The sequence below is a fragment of the Pogoniulus pusillus genome, chromosome 1 (genome assembly GCF_015220805.1).
Source record: "Pogoniulus pusillus isolate bPogPus1 chromosome 1, bPogPus1.pri, whole genome shotgun sequence".
Lineage (NCBI taxonomy): Eukaryota > Metazoa > Chordata > Aves > Piciformes > Lybiidae > Pogoniulus > Pogoniulus pusillus.
Window position 1 is genome coordinate 19693744 of NC_087264.1, and position 20933 is coordinate 19714676.

Below are 20933 nucleotides of genomic sequence, written 5' to 3' on the forward strand. Positions count from 1 at the left end.
CCGCGGCGCGCTGCCCGTGGGGAGCAGAGGCGGCGGCGGCGGCGGGAGGAGCGGCAGGGGCAGCGGCGGCCGCCGCCGCCGGTAAGGATGCGGCTGCGGATTTATAAACGGAAGGTGTTGCTGCTAGCTGTGGCGTTGGCGATTTGCGCGTTAGCGTTGTGGGGAAGCGGTGGAGGAAACGGCGGGAGGAGGAGGCAGCAACAGCGGGGCGGTACCGGTATCACCGGGGAGCCAGCGAGGGTTAGCGAACCGCCACCGCCTCGTCGCTCCGTGGTTAACGTTTCGGTTGTGTCACCTGCTCCGTTGTTTCTGACGGAGAACGGGACGTTGAGCTACCGTTCGCTCGTTTACCGGTTGAACTTTGACCAGCCGGTGAGGAACGCCGGGCGCTTCCCGGTACGTTCTGGCGGCGCCGCGGACGTGGTACTGGTAGTGCAAGTGCACGATCGAGCCGAACACTTGAGACTGCTGCTGGAATCGTTGCGGCGAGCGGCGGGAGTGGAGAACGTGTTGTTGGTTTTGAGCCACGACCTGTGGTCGGAGGAGCTTAACCGGCTGGCGGCACGCGTGGACTTCTGCCCGGTCCTGCAGGTTTTTTTCCCCTTCAGCATCCAGCTCTACCCCCGTGAGTTCCCCGGTCACGACCCCCGGGACTGTCCCCGCGACGTGGGCAAGGCGGCGGCCCTGCGCCTGGGCTGCATCAACGCCGAGTACCCCGATTCGTTCGGGCACTACCGCGAAGCTCGCTTCTCCCAGACCAAGCACCACTGGTGGTGGAAGCTGCATTTCGTCTGGGAGAGGGTGCGGGCGCTGCGGGACCACGCCGGGCCCGTCCTCTTCCTGGAAGAGGACCACTACCTGGCGCCTGACTTCTACCACGTCCTCAAAAAGCTGTGGGCCCTGCGTGAGCAGGAGTGCCCCGAGTGCCAGATCATCTCCCTGGGCACCTACAGCCCCGTCCGAGGTGGCTTTGCCGGCCGCTCCGACAAGGTGGAGATGAAGACGTGGAAGTCCACCGAGCACAACATGGGCATGGCCTTCGGCAGAGACACCTACCAGAAGCTCATCGAGTGCACAGATGCCTTCTGCACTTACGATGACTACAACTGGGATTGGACTCTGCAGCATTTGACTGTCTCTTGTCTTCCAAAGTTCTGGAAAGTGCTGGTTCCTGAAATCCCCAGGATTTTTCACACGGGGGACTGTGGCATGCACCACAAGAAATCCTGCAGACCCTCCACCCAGAGTGCCAAAATTGACTCTCTCTTGAACAGCAACCAACAGTACCTGTTTCCTGAGACCATGAGCATCAGTAAAAGGTACTCCATGGCCCCCCTTTCTCCACACGTGAAAAATGGAGGCTGGGGAGACATTAGGGACCACGAACTCTGTAAAAGCTACCGCAGACTTCAGTGAGGAACCTTCTCACAGCCTTTTTGAGTTGTTCCATGCTGTCTTTTCCAGACGCACACGTGTGTAAACAACCAACCCCCCCAAGCATTTATCGAGTTGGTTTCTGCTTTAATCCGAATAAACATTCTTGTTAAAGGTGTCCCAACAGAGTAAAACAAATCTTTCACGTTTCAGCAACCACCCTCTGGAAACTGGTGACATGGTGCTGCTGGGCAGCGGTCGCAGCCCCTACGCTAACAGTTGTAGCTGCTCTGTTTACTGGGAGGAGGAGGAAACTGGTGTTTAAATGGATCTTTACTGGTGCTTGCAGAACTCTGGCTGAGGGGGGTGTTTCCTGTGTGGCAAAGGTGGCACCTTCTGCCATCCCACTCGGGGTCACCTCGTGCCTGGTATCTGCCTCCTGGCTTTGGTTGTGACGTCTGGATGAACATATGAAGGATTAAAAAAAAACAAAACAAGGCCCGTTTCATTGTTCTCACTGCAATGTAGATAAATCTGACTTCGTTTGTTTGTTTGGGGTTGGTTTTTTTAGTTCTGCTGAAATAAAACTTGTCGTTTTGTAATTGCCAGAGTAGTTCTTGATTTTGACAGAAAGGTGCTATCATGGTGCTAGAAAGAAAGGAATGGGGTGGGCAGGACTGGGGTGTGGGGGGTGTCTTGTCTTTAAATGTCTTTATTTCAGAGTGCTGAGCACATGCCATCACCCATGCTCACAGCCTGTGCTTCATTATGAACTTTGTAATTATGCTAATTGATGCAGAACTAAATAACAAATAGGGGAGCTGGAACTAGATGATCTTGAAAGTTCTATTCTCCTGTTCTATGAAGTGTTTGGCATGACCTCTCTTTTGTTTGGATCTGAAAGAGAAAAGTCAGCTTTCAAGTTAGTCAGCTGTGGAAATCCACCAGTAAAAGAAACCCTGACTGCTGCTATGTAATGGAAACGCTGTGCTGGAGCTCAGAGCTGCTGGGTAACAGCCTGGGCTCAGCCTAACAGTGCTGCTGTGCTTAGAAGCATGAGGAGCAGTAGGAAGCTCTTTGTAGGACAGAGAAGGGTGTTAAGAGAAAGGAAACTACAGTGAGGTGAGATATTCAGAGGGAGGTTTTATACTGAGAAATTTGGGAGGGGGGGTCGGGAGAAATGCTTGGTGCTCTTAGGGCTCCAAAGCTCTGGGTTGTGGTGAAGGTCATGTAAAGGGAGATAGAGTCAAGTGCCAAGACCCAGTCTGCAGCTCACTGGGTGTTGTGCTGTATCCAGCACCCCCTGCAATGGCAGACAAAAGGCAGCTCCTTGACCCAAACAGCAAAGTGTGATCAGTATCTAAACACAGGTGTTCATCAGTGCACCTTGAAAAACTCAGCTGAAGAGGGCCTCAGAGCAGAGGCTGGCTGCAGCATGCTAGAGCTCAGCATGCAAACTGGGAATATCAAGAAGAAATTCTTTACAGTGAGGATGGTGAGACACTGGCACAGGTTGCCCAGGGAAGTGGGGATGTCCTCTCCCTGGAACTGTTCAAAGCCAAGTTGGATGAGGCCTTGAGCAACCTGGGCTAGTAAGAAGTGTCCCTGCCCATGATAGGGGCATTGGAACCAGATGTTCTTGAGCGTCCCTTCCACTCCAAACCATTCTATAACGTGAAAGGCTGTGTAGCAGAGCTCTCTCAGCACCATTTCTCCCCAGCTTTCCAAGTTGTCAGTTCAGTGTGCGTGAGAGCCAGGTTTTTGTGACATGCTCCTAAGTAGCATGCAGGTGGTTTTTTTATTGCAATGAAATGCTGTGGGTTTATTAATCTGGGGGCAACACAACTGCCAGGATTTTGTATCGGTGTTCATAGCTGCTCCATTTTCAGTGTCAGAGGGCTGCTGCCTCTGCCCGTTGATCTCTCCCACCAGAAGCTGTGGGGCAGAGCTGAGCAGGGTCGAACACTTCAGCTGGGAAGAAGGTAGAATCATAGAATGGCAGGGGCTGGAAATGAACTCGTAAGGTATCTGGTCCAGCCTCCCTGCCACAGCAGGATCACCTAGAGCAGGTCACACTGGAATGCAGGCAGAGGGCTCTTGAGTATCTCCAGAGGGGGAGACTCTACAGCTTCCCTGGGCAGCCTGTTCCAGTGCTCTGGCACCCTCACAGGGGAAAAAAATGCTCTTCAAGTTCACATAGAACCTCCTATGCCTCAATTTCCACCCACTGCCCCTTGTCCTGTCACTGGGCGTGACCCAGCAGTGCCTGGCTCCAGCCTCCTGGCACTCACCCTGCGCCTGCTCTACCCTTATTCATGTTCATAAATAGAAGCTTTTGGGCTTCTGCTGCACTTAAGAGAAATAACCTCCACCTCATCTCTCCCCTGCACACTCATTTAACAGAAAACCTCACAGAAGGAGGAGCAGCTGGGAAACACCTCACTTTCCTCTAAAGCATGCTTATGTCTTGTACAACTCAAAAGAAAAGAAGTTGTTCCAAAAGCAGTGTGAAAGGGAACTGAGAAGTTTATTTTTAGTTGTGTTCTTCTAGGGAGCTGAACCAGCCCAGGGCTTGCTGGAGCTCTAGATGAACTGGCTTTAAGGAGTAGATCTCAGCAAATGGATAAAGTGGATCCATTTTACAAAACCTGATGGTGAGAGACATGCAACAAGAGAAGATGATGTTTTTACCACACACTGGAATCCAGCTGGCAGACTTGGGGGCATGGTGAGGTGCTGCAGACCTTAAGTAACATCCTAGGATGGAATAGGTGGCTATTTCTGAGACACTAATTAGGATGTCTTCCTCTAAGTAGAAAATTCATCTGATGGCTCAAAACTGCAGGATTAGACCTGTGTTGGTTATTGCAGAATGAAAGGTTTGAAGGATGATGGATCCTGGACTGCACAGAGCAGTTCTTCTGGAAGCCAGTGAAGGAGGAAATGTACAAATACACAAATACTCCCAGTGATGCAGCAAGAAAACTAAAAAAGTTGTGTAAATAAAGATGTGTTTTCCTCCCCCAGCAAAGATTCACCTTCAGCTGCACCTCACTTGGCAGTAAAACTCTTTCAGCCCATACCTATAATTAGAAAAATCCAACCTGTCAATGTCAAAAAAACCCCAAATATTAAAAACATGAACAAAATCCAGTTTCAGTAGGAACTTGTGTTCTGCTCTTAGCCCTACAGCAGAAGGTGGAAATGGCAGAAAGCTTCAAATAACAGAGGGAAATCCTCAGATAACTGAACTAGTCCAAATCATACAGGAAATCATTCTGAAACACGAATGGGCAGGGCCTTGCATGGAGCCTAACGACCTGTACGCTCCCATCCTCTGCGCTGACTTCTCGCAGGGCCGGGGAGGCTGCTCGATTGTACTGGTTGCTCTCTTTCGATCCTGAGGGTGCAGCCCCTTCATCTTCAGCCCCTTCCACCTGCCCTCCCGTTCGTTTGTCAGAGCCTGTGGCTACTGCTGCTTTGCCTGCTGCCACAGCACTATTTAAACCTGGTTCCTCTCTAGTAGACTGGTCAGGAGTTGCTGAACCCACGTCAGAAGGTTCGTGCTGCAAACAATGGTGTGAACTACAACCTACTTTTCCCATTGTTTCAGCTGCTGCAGAAGGCGTGGAAGTTGTGCTGGTTCCTGCAGCACGTTCTCCTTCGTCTGTCTCAGCAGTGGTACACTTTGTTTCTGCCTTTGTCTGGGGGCAGTTCCCGTTTGATTCTTCAGCAGGATCTCCTCCTGAGCTGCTGAGCGTTGTTCCTGTTCCATACCGGTCAGAGCAGGCTGCTTCCTGTGGCTGCCAGAAAATACAGGCCAAGATACTTTTCTTTCTCCCCAGCAGGTTGAAGGATGCTCTCCTCCCCCCATACTCTGCACTAGCAAGGCCACCTCTGAAGTACTCTGTCCAGATATGGGCTCCCCATTTCAAGACAGACAGGGAACTACTGGCAAGCGGAGGCTGGGAAGATGCTGAGGGGCCTGGAGCACCTCTGTGAGGAGAGGCTGAGATACCTCAGGCTGTTTAGCCTGGAGAAGAGCGGCCTGAGAGAGTTATCTTCTCAATGCTCATCAAGAGCTAAAGGGTGAAGGGCAAGAGGATGGGGCCAAATTGTTTTCAGTGGTGCCCAGTGACAAAGGGGGACAGGCACAAACTGGAACCCAGGAGGTTCCATCTGAACACAAGGGAGAACTTTGGTACAAGGGTGCTGGAGCCCTGGAGCAGGCTGCCCAGAGAGGTTGTGGATTCTCCTTCTCTGGACAGACTGCAAACCTACCTGGACATTGTGACCCTGAGCAAGCTGCTATGGATGACCCTGATGCAGAAGGGAGGCTCGACTCCAGAGGTCCCTTCCAACTTCTACTAGGCTGTTATTCTGTGATTCTTAGGCCAAGTCAATTCATTGCTGAGGTTTCCTGGTCTTGTCTGGCACGTGGACCTAAGTGGCAGGGAGCTCACTTGCCTGCCGAGCATTTCCTCTGCCATAGGAAGTGCTGCTGGGCTGCTGCCAGGTGTTCACAAGGAACAGCAGTGAAGAGCAGCCAGTCGCCACACCCAGGCTGTTCTCCAGAACTCGGGGGCCACCAAAGGAGACATTCCAAGAAGCGTGTTTTAACCTTGCAGTTAGGGAAAGTCCCCTCCTGTTGCATGTGGAAGGTGTAAGTGGTGAGTGAGCTGCCTTCCTGAATCAGCCCAAGTGAGCAAATCCAGGAACTGCTGTGGTTTGCCTCAGGAGAGTGTGAACTGTGAGACTTAGCGCTGTCGAAACAGCAGTTACGCAGTTTCACTGTCACACAGTGACTGCAGATGGTAACTTCTTATCCCTATCAGTGGGCAGCCAGAATCCATCCAGGAGCTCTGGATTAATGGCTTCTCTCACACACACCCAGCCCTCTCTGACCCCAAAAACACTGCCCCTTCCAGCAACAAGTTAAAAAACCCACTAGTAAGTCCTCAGCACTGGATGATTCACCCACGTGAAAGTGTGCTGTAAGGCATCTTAGTTGCCCTTCCTCAGGTAACAAACATACTCAGCTGCTCTCCAACAACTTACATTTTCCATTTTCTTGTACAATCCATGCCAGCTACAAAGGTTAAGCCTGCCAAGTAATGCTGGTGCCACTGCCTTCAGGGTAAACTCAGTCCTCCAGCTTAGTTCCACAGATCACATACTTCATCTGAACTTGCTTTCCAAAAAGCCATCTCCACATTAACTCTCTGCAGCCTCCAGTTTGAGGCTACAGAAGGAAGCCGATTGCCTGTGCATGTAATGCTTCCCTTTAAGGCAAGTTTTACATGAATTACTGACAACAAGGATTTGGGGAGGAGGTATCACCTTTTCCTCTCTGCAAAGCTAACGGCTTGTTTTCTTCATCTGTCCATCTCCTGTTTCGAAAGGGAGGTCATCTGAGTCCTTTATCAGACTCCAGAGCCTTTCTGTCCTTTATATACACATTGGAAGCCTTACCAAAGCCTTAAACATTACAAGCAGTGAATCTGAGACAAACATTTAACAGAATCATACAATCTCAGACTGCTTTGGGTTGAAAGAGACCTTTCAAGGTCACTTAGTCCAAGCCCCTGCAATCTGCAGAGAGATCTGCAACTGAAGCAGGTTACTCAGAGCACCAGACAACGTGACCTGGAATGATTCCAAGGATGGGGCATCTACCACTTCTCTGGGCTCCACCACTGGACTCTGTTCCAGTGTTTCACCACCCTTGCTGTAAAGGATTCCATCCTAATGTCCAGTCTAACTCTCTTCAAGCTTCAATCCATTCCCTCTTGTCCTATGACTAAAATCCCTTGTAAAATGTAGCCACCCCCCAGCTTTCTTGTAGGCCTTTTCATGTACTGGAAGATGATGAGACCTGATTCTTCACAGTCATAATCCTCAAGGTTTTCTCTACCTGTGCAATAAGGCACAGAGTGCAGCAGCAGCAGCGACTGAGCACCCTCTGTCTTTTTTAAGGAGCCTTTTCCACTCCCAGCAGCCAGGTTCTTTGTCTCTCCACTGCCTCCTAACCCCAAGTCCCTCCGGGTAAGTTCGCTTCTCACTACCAGACACCCAGAAAGGTGTCCTTGCCAAATATGGCTTGTTTTAACCATGGGCTGCAGTACTCCAGCCCCAACTCTTGGGTATTTGAAGGATGTGGATTGTTCACCACTTTATTTCCATTTTAAGAACATCCTGGGGTTTATTCTGATGACATCATTTGTTTGCAGCACATTGTCATCAGCTCTGACCTTGAAGCACTTGGAGTTGTAATGTGTATGTGCCACGGTGTATTCCTGCTGTCTCTAACAATTACAGCACACTTCTCTGTGAACTTAAATGAAATGTAGGAGGTTTTGATCCCATGGTCACATTAAATGGCACAGAAACTAACCTATGTTCTAAACCTGACATTTATATTCACAAAAACAACCTACCCATGGCCTTCCCTGCTACATCAAGGTAAAACAGGAACAAAGGTCAGATGTGATAGAACCTTGCTGAAGAACATACATCAGTCATGCACACATACATCAGTAAGTACTGCTGCCAGAGGGCTCCTTACCTTCAACCTGATTCGAATCCTGTCCTCAGTAAAATCAAGAGTTTCAATTAACGGCTGACTTTCCAATGCTGGCTGGGAGCAAAAGGAAGGGCACAGCACAGTGTCTAGAAACCCATCAATGTTTTCTTCACTGATAAACAGTCTTTCCTAAAATAAAAATTCAAAACAGAGCAGGTTATATTCTTTCCATACTGCACTTCAGTGGTACTGCAACAAGAAACTCATTCCAGACAAAGGGGGCTACCGGAGAGAGTCCAGTAGAGGCTACAAAGATGCTGGGGACTGGGGCATCTCTATGAGGAGGAGAGGCTGAGAGACCTATGGGTGTTTAGCCTGGAGAAGAGCAGCTTGAGAGGGGATCTGATCAATACCCAAGAAAGTGCTAAAGGGTGGGAGGGCAAGAGGATGGGGCCTGACTCTTTTCAGTGGTGCCCAGTGACAGGACGAGAGGCAACAGGCACAAACTAGAACCCAAGCAGCTCCATCTGAAGATACGGAGAAACTTGGTTGCTGTGAGGGCGCTGGAGCCCTGGAGCAGGCTGCCCAGAGAGGTTATGGAGTCTCTTCCTCTGGAAAGATTCCAAACTCAGCTGGACATTGTGATCCTGGGCAAGCTGTGGGTGACCCTGTCTTTAGTAGGGGGGACTCAATCTTCAGAGGTCACTTCCAATCTCCTCTTTCAATACATGACTAATATATACATATAGACCCCTTCTGAACAATTATTTCCACCATCATTCCATCATCCTCACCTGTCCAAACATCAGGAAGTTGTGATGCTCATAGGGATTCTGCTTCAGAGCCTCACTTTAGGAAAATGCAAACACTACCTTAGATCAGATCTTCTAAAGCCAAAGCTATGAAACATGCATGGCTATATCCCTTTCACATCCAGGCACAGAAGCCACTCAGATCTCCCTTTGGGCAAGCTGGAATCGTGGAGAGGTATCCACAGAATGGTTTGAAGAGACCTTTAAAGGTCATTTAGTCCAACCCCTTGGCAGTAAGCAGGGACATCTGCAACTAGAGCAGGTTACTCAGTTCAAGAGCACAGTTTGGCACAGGTTTTGAGGCTGCTAAGATGCAGTTCACAAACAACATGAAACATGTTGCTACAGGTTTCAAAAATTAAACCAGTTACAGGTAATTAAAGGTCCTCAAGTATATCCTGGAAGGGCTGTTTCATAAGTACAGAGCTTTCCCTGAACTCAGACACTTCCTAAATCATCTGCTGTAGGCCACATGGAAGGGCAGACAAGGGTTAGGGATGGGGCAGCCACCAGATGAGTGACAGGCACTCTGTGAATGTCTTTTCTTTCCCATTCACTGATGGGGTGAGAAAGAAAACTAAACCAGCCCAGACACCACCAAGGGAAGAAGAGGCTTAGAGTAGAATGGTTTTAGGTTGGAAGGGACCTCAAAGCTCATCCAGTTCCAACCCCCCTGCCACAGGCAGGGACACTTCCCAGTAGAACAGGTTGCTCAAGGCCTTATCTAAGCTGGCCTTGAACACATCCAGGGAGGTTGTGGAGCACAGAAGCACTGAATGTGATCAAAGATCACATTCTGTGACTCTGTGCTCCACAGCCTCCCTGGACAACCTGTGCCAGTGTCTCACCACCCTCACTGCAGACAACTTCTTCCTAACAGCCACTTTCAATCTCCCCTCTGCCACTTTAAACCCATTCCTCCTCATCCTGGTATTACTCGACCTTGTCAATAGTCCCTCCCCAGCCCTCCTGTAGCCCCCTTCAGATCCTGCAAGGCCACTCCAAGGTCTCCTGGAAGCCTTCTCTTCTCCAGGCTGCAGAGCCTCGACTCTCTCAGCCTGTCCTCATAGCAGAGCTGCTGCAGCCCTCTGAGCATTTTGGTGGCCTCCTCTGGACTGGCTCCAACAGTTCCATGTCCTTCTTGTGATCGGGGCTTCAGAACTGCACAGAGAAATGCAGGTAGGGTGTGAGGAGAGCAGAGCCAAGGGGCAGAATCCCCTCCCTTGCCCTGCTGCCCACACTGCTCTTGCTGCAGCCCAGCACAGGGTTGCTGCCTGGGCAGCACTTGCACTGCAGGCTCATGTTGAACTTTTCACCAACACAGACTCCCAGGGCCTTTTCCTCAGGGCTGCTCTCAGTCATACACCACCCAGTCTGCATTTGTGCTTGGGATTGCATTGACCCAGGTGCAGGACCTTACACTTGGCCTTGTTGAATGTCATGAGGTTGGCCTGGGCCCTCCTCTGCAGCCTGTCCAGGTCCCTCTGTATGGATCCCTGCCCTCTGGCAAATCAACTGTGCCACACAGCTTGGTGCCATCTGCAACCTTGCTGAGGGTACAGGCCACCAGGCTTGACCCTAGTGATCCCTCAGCTTGATCCTGAAGATGCCATCCATGGGATGCAATCCCTATTTGGGCAGTTGAGGGTCTCCTGTCCTGTCTACTCCTCCCTGCAGGTGCCACCTCTGCTTTCCTGCCCCTCAGTGTGAGGCAGAAGCTGCAGCAGTGCCCTTGATCTGCAGAGGATCAAGCCTCAGGCAGAGCATTTCTGCAGCTCAGCCCTCGGCAGGAACTCTCCCTTTCAACTTCTCCCTGATAGAAGCAGCCCCTGGCTGTGCAAACCTGCCCTGAACTTCAGAAAGTGCCTCCCTGAGCAGAGCCTGAGCTGAGAAGTCACAGCACTGACCAGAACTGGTTCTAACTCAAACCAGGACAGCACAACAAAATGGACTATACTAGAGGACTGTGAATTACTTCTCCTGTTCAACTACACATTGTTTAATTGGAAATAGCAGGGGAAAGTTGCAAACCTTCTACTTTAAGCCTCACTTCTCAATTTCTTCACCCAGTTCTAGCCTCTTTATCAATCCAATCAAAGTTATCACTGACATCTTGCAGACTGAGAAGCAAAAAGGCAATTCTGCACATTTTTGGCCCCCTGTGGATGTAACCTTATGCACAACCAGATGCTGCACTGTGTCTAAGGTACAGAATTTCACTGTCATCCTAAGAAAAGAATTCCACATGGGAAAAATAAACCAGCCTCCTATTTTCTTTTTCACTGTTTATATTAGAAACCACAATATGAAAGTCCTAATATACCTATTGCTGGGTTTCTAAGCCAGAGGATTGAGTTCTTTTTCTATCCAGAAAGATGAAAAGTGCAGGCAAACAACCAAAATTAGATGCTGTAATGGTCTGGGAAAAGATTAAACTATAACAGGGTCACCCTGACAGACCCCCACCCCCCCCAGTAACACACTTATTGCTTATACTTTCTAATACAAAACCTCAAGTATTTGCTCCCTCATTCAGTTTCCTTTCTTGCCTGCCAGCGGAGGACCTTGACAGTGCTTTAGGGCTGGACAAGAGAAGGTGTCAGAGGAAAGAGACAAGGTGGGGAGTACAGGAAAAAAAAAAGCCATCTGTGCAGGAGCAAAACTCCCACAAGCTCATGAACTGGATCACCAACAAAGCCTTGGGCAGCACAGGAGATAGGTTTCCACCCTCACAAGTATGGCTTTGCCCACACATCACAGAACAGCTCAGCTTCCCTCTGCGGGGGTTGTAGCATGATGCAGAGAGTGATGGAGGTTCAGCCACCCTGGTACCCTGCTGTGCTGCATGGAATCATAGACTGGTTTTGGTTGGGAAAGACCTTTCAGATCGTGCATTCCAACCACTAGCCCAGCATTGTCAAATCACACTGGGTTTTGGGTCTCCGCAATCTTGCTTTGCAGAGTAAGTGAAAGGTTTGGGTGGGAAAGGACCTTTCAAGGTCATCCAGTCAAAATCCCCTGCAGTTGGCAGGGACATCTGCAATGAGAGTAGCTTGCTCAGAGTCCCAAACATGGGACTCTGGACCTGGAACGGTTGCAAGGATGGGGCATCTACCACCTCTTTGAGCAACCTGGGTGAGAGGTTGGCTGCCCTCTCTGTAAAGAATGTCTTCATTCTCTCTAGTCTGAATCTCCCTCTTTTAATTTAAACCCATCACCCCCTGTCCTGTGACAACAGGCCCTGCTCAAAAGTCTGCCCCCTGTTTTCTTTCAGGGCTGGGTGCTAGGTTGGACTGGATGACCTTGGCGGTCTTGGCTGATTCTATGATTCTTCTCCACCCCCGTAAGTACTGAAAGACCACCAGAAGATCTCCTTTGAGCTTTCTCTTCTCCAGGCTGAACAACCCAAGTTCTCTCAGCCTGGCCTCACAAAGGGCTTCCAGTCCTCCCATTACTGCTGTGGCCTCCTCTGGCCTTCTTCAGTTCTCTGTGTTCTGGATCCCTGTGACAGTAAGCAAGTCTCCATTTTTTATTTTGGTAAATAAGCTGAGGAAAACAACTTTTCTTCTCTCTGAACCTGCATTCGTTATGTCTAGTGAGACTCACTCACTGTGCCTTTGTGCTTTTAACAGAGTTGGTGCCTGACCTTGCACACATCTATAAGCAGCATAATAAAGAGAAATCTCAAGTACAGAAATCAGGCAAGAAGATGCTCGAAAAGCCAAAAGGTAGCCAGAAGTTTTCTGTTAGGTCTAAACATAACAAATCATATCCTCACATGAATTTGAAGTGACTTTAACCACAGGGTCATTTGCAGAGCCATTGCCTCTGAAGTCAGTGCCATCGAGAAGCAGCAGGAGTGGGGGAGGGAGGGCTCTGCCACAGGGCTCAGCACCCATGGCACGGAGGAATGCCTTCATGGAAGTATTGCTGAGAAAGCAGGAGATAGTTTACACTTAGCAAAGCAGAGAAACAACAAAGAAAAGCAGCAGGACCCCTGGCAAAGAACACATGGGCGAGAGTTGCAAACAGAAAGTGCCTCCCAGGTCAAGCGTGCAAGTGAAATGTGCTGCGAGAGGAGAGACAGCAAACACCACTTTGTACTTTAGCAACAAACCCAGTCAATTATTCTGAAGGGGGTTTTCCCTGATTAAAAGCAAAAGAGTTTGTTTCTTCACAGAAAATACTGTTAAAAGAGAAAAAAATGAATGGAAGGACTACTGAAAACAGAATCACAGACAGGAGGTTGGAAGTGACCTTTGGAGATCACCCAGTCCAGCTCCCCTTCTAAAGCAGGGTCACCCACAGCACCTTGCCCAGGATCACAACATTCAGGTGGGTGTGTGATTTCTCCAGAGAAAGACTCCACAACCTCTCTGGGCAACCTGCTCCAAGGCTCTGCAACCCTCTCAGGAAAGTAGCTTTTCCTCATGCATAAGTGAAACCTCCTGGGTTCCAGATTCTATCCACTGCCCCTTGTCCTGTCATTGGGGGCCACTGAAATGAGCCTGGCCCGACCCTTAACCCCCCACCCTTTTGCTACTGATCAGCATTGAGAAGATGCCCTCTCAGACTGCTCTCCTCCAGGCTAAACAGTCTCGGATCAGCATTGTAGATGTGACTAAAACCTACCCATGATGATGTCCCATCACTTTGACTAATGACTATAAACCTTTGTGACCAGTTTCACCGCCTCTGCACCGTATTCCCAGAGCACAATACTTATATTTCAAGGAAGGATTTAAAGTGTTATCACAGTAGCCTGACATCAATCACAGCACCTTTGTGCTGGACACACAAGCCATGCTGTTTCTTATCCATATAATGATTATCATTAGCCTGCTCAGCCAGCCTGTGATGGTAACTCAGCCTCTGCATTCACGGGGAGCATTGCCTGAGGCATTTATATTACTGCAGATGTTATCAAGGCACAGACCTTGAGAAGAGAAAAAAAAAGGGGGGAAAAAGATTGAGGAATTTCTTTTAAAGCTTGTTTGCTCTGGCTTGGAAGAGCAGCAGAGGACAAGCATCTGCAGATGATTTCAATGACCCTGGAACATAATTCTTCACTTTAAAACAGTTTATTTGCTGATGTTTATGATACCGTCTTAGCAACTCAGAACTGCATTTGCTTCTCCCTGCACACTCTCTCACCTGCTGTTTGCAACACATTTGTTTCTCCTTGTGACTAAACTGAGACCATATTAACACAAACGTTAGCAGGAATGACTTTGGTTTCTAGAACACTTCATCATCCCAAACTGCCCTTGTATGGCACGGGGCTGACAGCACAGAGTGGCAGCGCTGCTGGCAGATGCTGTGCAAAGCCACTGCTCCCAGGGCCGCCCTTGGCTCTCAAATTATAACATCATAGAATTGTTTCAGTTGGAAGAGACCTCTACGATCATCACATTCAACCATCCACCTATCACCACCATAGCCATTAAACCATGTCCTGAAGTGCCATGTCCATAGGTTTCTTGAACACCTCCAGGGATGGTGACTGCACCACTTTCTGGAGCAGCCTGCTCCAATGCCTGACTGCTCTTGCAGTAAAGATTTTTTTTCCTAATATTCAACCTAAACCTCCTCAAGCACAATTTCAGGCCATTTCCTCTTGTTCTATCATCTGATACTATGGAGAAGAGACCAGTTTCTTTACAGGGAGTTGTAAAGAGCAATGAGGTCACAGAATCACAGTATTAACCAGGTTGGAAAAGACCTCTAGGATCACCGAGTCCAACCTACCACCTAACCCTTCTAATTAACTAAGCCATGGCACTAAGCGCCTCATCCAGACTTCCTTTAAACACCTCCAGGGATGGAGATTCCACCACCTCCTGGGCAGCCCATTCCAATGCCAATCACTCTTGCTGTGACAAACTTCCTGACATTCAGTCTAAACCTGCCCTAGCACAGCTTGAGGCTGTGTCCTCTTGTTCTGTCCCTGGCTGCCTGGCAGAAGTGACCAACCCCACCTGGCTACAACCTCCTTTCAAGTAGTTGTAGAGGGCAATGAGGTCTGCCCCGAGCCTCCTCTTCTCCAGGGTGAACAACCCCAGCTCCTCTAAGCCTCCTTTTCTCCAGTTCTCTCAGCTGCCCCTCACAAGTCCTGTTCTCCAGACCCTTCACTAGCTTTGTTGCTCCTCTATGGACATGCTCCAGCACGTCAATGTCATTCTTGGAGGGCGGGGCCCAAAACTGAAGCCAGCATTCAAGTTGTGGCCTCACTAGAACTAAGTAGAGGAGCATGATCACTATGCTGCTCCTGCTGGTCACACTATTCCTGATCAGTTTTTTTTCTGTATTGATTATCCCAAGTCATAGCTAGTTACCATCCAGAGTCACCTCCTACACAGGCTGCAATTAAAAATCAGGATGGATTTCAAGCTTAAATTATCTTCATCTCTTCTGTAATGAGAAGATGAAACAGGACTTGAGTCTGGTGTCCAGTTTTGGTCACCACTGTATAGGAGGGACATTGAGATGCTGGAGCGGGTGCAGAGAAGGGCAATGAGGCTGGGAAGAGGTCTGCAAAACATGACCTATGAGGAGCAGCTGAGGGAGCTGGGCTTGTTTAGTCTGGAGAAGAGGAGGCTGAGAGGGGACCTTATTGCCCTCTACAACTCCCTAAAAAGAGGTTGTAGTGAGGCTGGAGCTGGTCTCTTCTCCCCAATTACTGATGCTAGGACAAGAGGAAATGGCCTCAAGTTGCATCAGGGGAGGTTCAGGTTGGCTGTTGGGAGGAAGTTCTTTCCTGAGAGGGTGGTCAGGCACTGGAACAGGCTGCCCAGGGAGGTGGTGGAGTTGCCATTCCTGGAGGTGTTTCAAAGGAGAGTGGATGTGGAGCTTGAGGCTGTGGTCTAGTGATGAAGGATGCTGGGATGAAGGTTGGACTGGCTGATCCTGGTGGTTCTTTCCAACCCTAGCAATTCATAGTGATTAGATATTGTGCTGAGGGATTTGGTTTAGTCAAGGACTTGTCAGCATAAAACTAATGATTGGACTCGAGGATCTTGAAGGTCTTTTCCAATCTAAGTAATTCTGTGACTTGAATCTGCAGGCATCTCAGCTTGCAGGATCCCATTGCAAACCAGCTCAGCATAAGGACTGGAAGCTCAAAATTTTGGCAAATGAAAGCACCTGCACTGGGGGTGATAGAGGTATCCATGCCCACAAAGATTAAAGAGCTCAAAAGCAGCTTTCAGGAGCCTAATCAGAAGCTTAATAATGTTTCCTGACATAACTGTTCTATGTAAGTACATTATTCCCATAATGGATCTACCAATTAAAGGCTATTCAGAAATTAGTTTGTTTTATAGTAGAAGCAAACTAATTACATTTCTTAATGTAGTTTGGGAAAGAGATTACTTGGAAATTAGTAATAATAATAATTAATTAACATATCAAACAGTACGTTTGTTCTGTTCTCCTTTCTATCCTCCCATGACCTCCCAAAAAGCTCACCCAGAGTCTTGAAATGCTGAGCACAGAATTAACTGAACCAAAAATAAGCTGTTGTAGGATTAAGCACAACAGGGCCTGTTTCCAGCAGCATCTTTGAAGACATGACCCCTCATTATTGCATTAACTCTTTGGAGCAGCTTGGAAGTGGGAAATCGTAACCCTGGCTTTCAAAGGAAGCATTTAACACAACTCAAAACAGCTTGCAATAAGAGAGAAGCCCTGGAATAGTGTAGAAACAAGGGCAAAGTATCTTGTAAAAATGGGCAAAGCATTGAAATAACATGGAAATAAGGCCAAAATACCTTAGAAGGGCAAAGTAGCTCAGAACAGCATGGAAATAAGGGCAAAATAGCTTGGAAATTAGGGCAAAAACCTGGAATGGTGTGGAAATAAAGCCAAATCCTTGAAATAACTTGGAAATAAGGGCAAAAAGCATCAGTACAGCTATCTCTGTTTGGCCTTCCAAGCATAGCACAGTACCCATTCTGCTTTCTGGTAAAGACTTCTTCCTAACAGACAGCACAGAGTTAAATCACAGATGCAGTTTATACTTCCCAACTCAGCTCCTGACAGAATCATATAATCAGCCAGGGTTGGAAGGGACCACAAGGAGCATCTAGTTCCAATCCCCCTGCCATGAGCAGGGACACACTACCCTAGAGCAGGCTGCACACAGCCTCAGCCAGCCTAGCCTGAAACACCTCCAGCCATGAGGCCTCAACCACCTCCTGGGCAACCCATGCCAGCCTCTCACCACTCTCATGCTCAACAACTTCCTCCTCAGGGCCACTCTGAATCTCCTCACCTCCAGCTCTGCTCCATTCCCCCTAGTCCTGTGACTCCCTGACAGCCTCAAAAGTCCTTCCCCAGATTTTTTGGAGGCTCCCTTCATATGCTGGAAGGCCACAAGTAGGTCACCTGGGAGCCTCCTCTTCTCCAGACTGAACAGCCCCAACCCTTTCAGTCTGTCCTCACAGCAGAGCTGCTGCAGCACTCTGAGCATCCTCCTGGCCGTGCTCTGGACACACTCCAGCATCCCCACATCCCTCTTGTCCCAGGGGCTCTAGAATTGGATGCAGTACTCCAGGTGGGGTCTCACCAGAGCACAGTAGAGGGGGAGAATCACTTCCCTGGCCCTGCTGTCCACACTGCTCCTGCTGCAGCCCAGGCTCTGCTTGGCTTTCTGGGCTGCAAGTGCACACTGCTGGATCCTGTTGAGCTTCTCATTCACCAGCATCCCCAAGTCCCTCTCCTCAGGGCTGCTCTCCAGCCACTCACTGCCCAGCCTGCATTTGTGCTTGCCATTGCCTCAACCCAGATGCAGGTCCTTGCACTTGGTCTTGTTGAACCTCATGGGGCTGGCTTGTGCCCACCTCTTCAGCCTGCCCAGGTCCCCCTGGATGGATCACTGCCCTCCAGCCTGTCTGCTGCACCACACAGCTTGGTGTCAGCGTAAAAACTTGCTGAGGCTGCACTCAGTGTCTCTGCCCATGGCACCAACAAAGATTTTGAACAAGGCTGATCCCAGGACCCATCCCTGAGGGACTCTGCTTGTCACTGGCCTCCACTTCAACATGGACTCATTTACAGCCACTCTCTGGGTGTGGCCATCAAGCCAGTTCTTTATCCATCCAGTGGTCCACCCATCAAACCCATGTGTCACCAGCTTGGAGACCAGGATGTGGTGTGGGACAGTGCCAGAGGCCTTGCTCAGGTCCAGGTAAATGACATCAGTTGCTCGCCCCTCATCTATTAATGTTGTGACCTGTTCATAGAAGGCCACCAGCTTTGTCAGGCAGGACTGGTCCTTGATGAAGCCATGCTGATTCCACCCCATCACCTCTTCACTATTTTCTGAAACATCTCTGATGTTTCATGCTTGGTTGACCCTCCAACCAAGGCACACATTTATTTACAAGAGCCCTAACACTGAGCACGAGGGCAGCCCTGGCATGACCCCATAGGCCATAAGCCTTTTCCACACAGAGTAGGTGCTGGGAGCTTCACAGCTCTGCCACCCAAAGATAACTTTTTTGGAGGGATGAGTGGCCTCTTGGCAGCCCCAGCATGTCTGCAGAACATGGAATCTACCTGGACAGCACATACAAGCCAAATCCTGTGTTAAATGAGATCATGAGATAATTAAGCACAAAACCAACAGTCCCTCTGTTGTAAAGACTACAAATAAGAGTGTTCCCATGGAGGGGGGCGTCTGTGCAAACAGGTCACAGCAGGTGTTTGTTTGTCTTGGAGGAGCTGCCCTACACCATACCTGTTGCCAAAGCAGAAGACACAAGTCTAGGGGCTACAAAACAACATGTGATGGACAGTGCATGCAGTGAGCAAAAGTCAAGGGCTTCAGTGTTATCTACTGGTTGCTTTCTAAAGAGAAAAGCAGTTAACAGCTTCTGAAGGATCTCCTTCACAAGGTGCTGGTGGCTGTGCCAAGCAGAAAAAGCATACTTCATTTGTCATGCTCAGTAACACACATGACCAAAATATTCCCCATGAAGGCATCAATGTTCACACAGAAGTCATATAAAGCTTTTGTATCACTCTGCAGTAATCCTCACAAACAGCAAAACTCAGGCTTAGTTCAAACTATGATGTGATTAGGAATCCCAGCACCGTGAGGATTGGAAGAGATCTTGTCCAGTCCAGCCCCCTGCTTAAGCAGGGTCACCCACACCAGCTTGTCCAGCATCACAATGTTCAGATGAGTTTGCAACCTCTCCAGAGAAGAAGACTCCACAACCTCTCTGGGCAGCCTGCTCGAGGCCTCCAGCACCCTCACATCAAACAAGTTTCTCCTCCTGTTCAGAGGAAACCTTCTAGGTTCCAGTTTGTGCCCATTACACCTTTTCCTGTCTCTGGGCACCACTGAGTCCTGTTGCCCCCACCCTTCTCTTCTCCAGGGTAAACAGCCTCAGCTGTCACACCTTTTCCTCCTCACAGAGATGCTCCAGGCATCTTTGAAACCTCCAGTGGGCTCTCACCAGTAGTTCCCTGTTTCTCTTAAACTGGGAAGCACAGAACTGGACCCAGTATTCCAGGTGTGGCCTGACTAGGGCAGAGTATAGGATGAGGAGAACCCCCCTCAAGCTGCTGGCCACTTTTCCAAACACACCCCAAGAGATCATTTACCTTCTTGGTCATAAGACCACAGTGCTGGATCATGGTGAACTTGTCCACCAGGACTCCCAGGTGGACAGTATGAGAAGACAAATATAACTGTGCACTTTGGCAATAAACCAAATATTTAGTATCATGTGGTAAATGACAGAAAAGCGCCACGTCCAGTCACAATACAGCAGAGGAAATGTCTCTCTGCTGTGCCAGGGAGACCAGGCAAGGGGTTTACATGAGTTAAATACTAACATTCTCCAGGACAGAACATGGGCCAATGGGACGAGGTTGAACAAGGCCAAGTGCAGGGTTCTACACTTTGGCCACAACAACCCCAAGCAGCACTACAGGCTGGGGACAGAGTGGCTGGAGAGAAGCCAGGAAGAAAGGGACCTGGGGGCGCTGGTAGAGTAGCTGAAGATGAGGCAGCAGTGTGCCCAGGTGGGCAGGAGAGCCAATGGCATCCTGGCCTGGCTCAGGAAGAGTGTGGCCAGCAGGACAAGGGAGGTTCTTCTGCGCCTGTGCTCAGCACTGCTCAGGCCACACCTTGAGTGCTGTGTCCAGTTCTGGGCTCCTCAATTCAAGAGAGATGTTGAGGTGCTGGAAAGTGTCCAGAGGAGGGCGACAAAGCTGGTGAGTGGCCTGGAGAGGCTTAGGGAGCTGGAGGTGTGCAGCCTGGAGAAGAGGAGGTTCAGGGCAGACCTCATTGCTGCCCACAGCTACGTGAAGGGAGGCTGCAGTCAGGTAGGGTTGGTCTCCTTTGCCAGGCAACCAGCAACAGAAGAAGGGGACACAGTCTCCAGTTGTACTAGAGGAGGTCTAGGCTGGATGTTAGGAGGAAGTTGTTGCCAGAGAGAGTGATTGGCATTGGAATGGGCTGCCCAGGGAGGTTGTGGAGTCACTGTCCCTGGAGGTGTTGAAGCCAAGCCTGGCTGGGGCACTTAGTGCCATGGTCTGGTTGATTGGACAGGGCTGGGTGCTAGGTTGGTCTGGATGATCTTGGAGGTCTCTTCCAATCTGGTTGATTCTATGGCAAAAGGGATTCTGACTCCAGGAAGAGTGAGCATACATCCTCTGTACAATGTCACTGCAGTCCACTGGAAGGATGTGGATCAGCATGAAAGGCAATAATTACTTAACCAATCTTTCTTCTAATGACATGAAAATGAGCACACATGACCCCAAACTGGCAGGCAGAATTAATTATCCACCAAACACATTTCACATGCTACTAGAACTGAGCCTCCAAGTCTCAGTAGTTCGAATAAACCCACATCAAAATTAGTTTCTGTTAAGAATTGAACATTTTACCCCAGGAAACCAAACACTAAAGGACAACTCTACCAAGGCATGATTTCCACAATTGCCCAACTCTGGCTCTGCCCTAAACCAGGAAATTCTGGGACACTTTGTTCTCAGAAACCTTGCCTGGCAGGCTTACAGATTTTAGTAATGGCTGCTTTACTCTCAAGCAGTCTTTTTTCATCAGTTATTCCCAAGGCTCTGTTGTCTTAAGCTGAAGGGAAACTCTCTGATGAAAGAATTTCCTAGGCTTGAGCTCAAAGGGTTTGAAGAATTGGAAGTGGGAGTTTTTGAAGCTGTAAGTGGACATGGCCTCATTGAGGCCATTT

The 20933-nt window shown here is 49.2% G+C and overlaps 2 protein-coding genes across 4 annotated transcripts in view; one reads left to right on the top strand and one right to left on the bottom strand.

Annotated features, from left to right (window-relative positions):
- Positions 1-1976, top strand: MGAT2 (alpha-1,6-mannosyl-glycoprotein 2-beta-N-acetylglucosaminyltransferase). The gene has a single exon (XM_064142857.1). The coding sequence runs from the start codon at positions 88-90 to the stop codon at positions 1414-1416; it is 1329 nt and encodes a 442-aa protein (XP_063998927.1). The 5' UTR covers positions 1-87; the 3' UTR covers positions 1417-1976.
- The window catches only part of DNAAF2 (dynein axonemal assembly factor 2), a 27542-nt gene continuing 8042 nt past the window's right edge, over positions 1434-20933 (bottom strand). For 2 of the 3 annotated variants that reach the window (XM_064142843.1, XM_064142824.1), the window contains 2 exons: positions 7940-8086; positions 3883-5177 (listed from right to left, as the gene is read on the bottom strand). In XM_064142843.1, the coding sequence (XP_063998913.1) occupies positions 4626-5177; positions 7940-8086 (699 nt within the window). In that variant the 3' untranslated portion in view covers positions 3883-4625. Of the gene's footprint in view, positions 2272-3882; positions 5178-7939; positions 8087-20933 lie in introns of those variants that run through there. The other variant, XM_064142833.1, reaches the window with a different exon arrangement.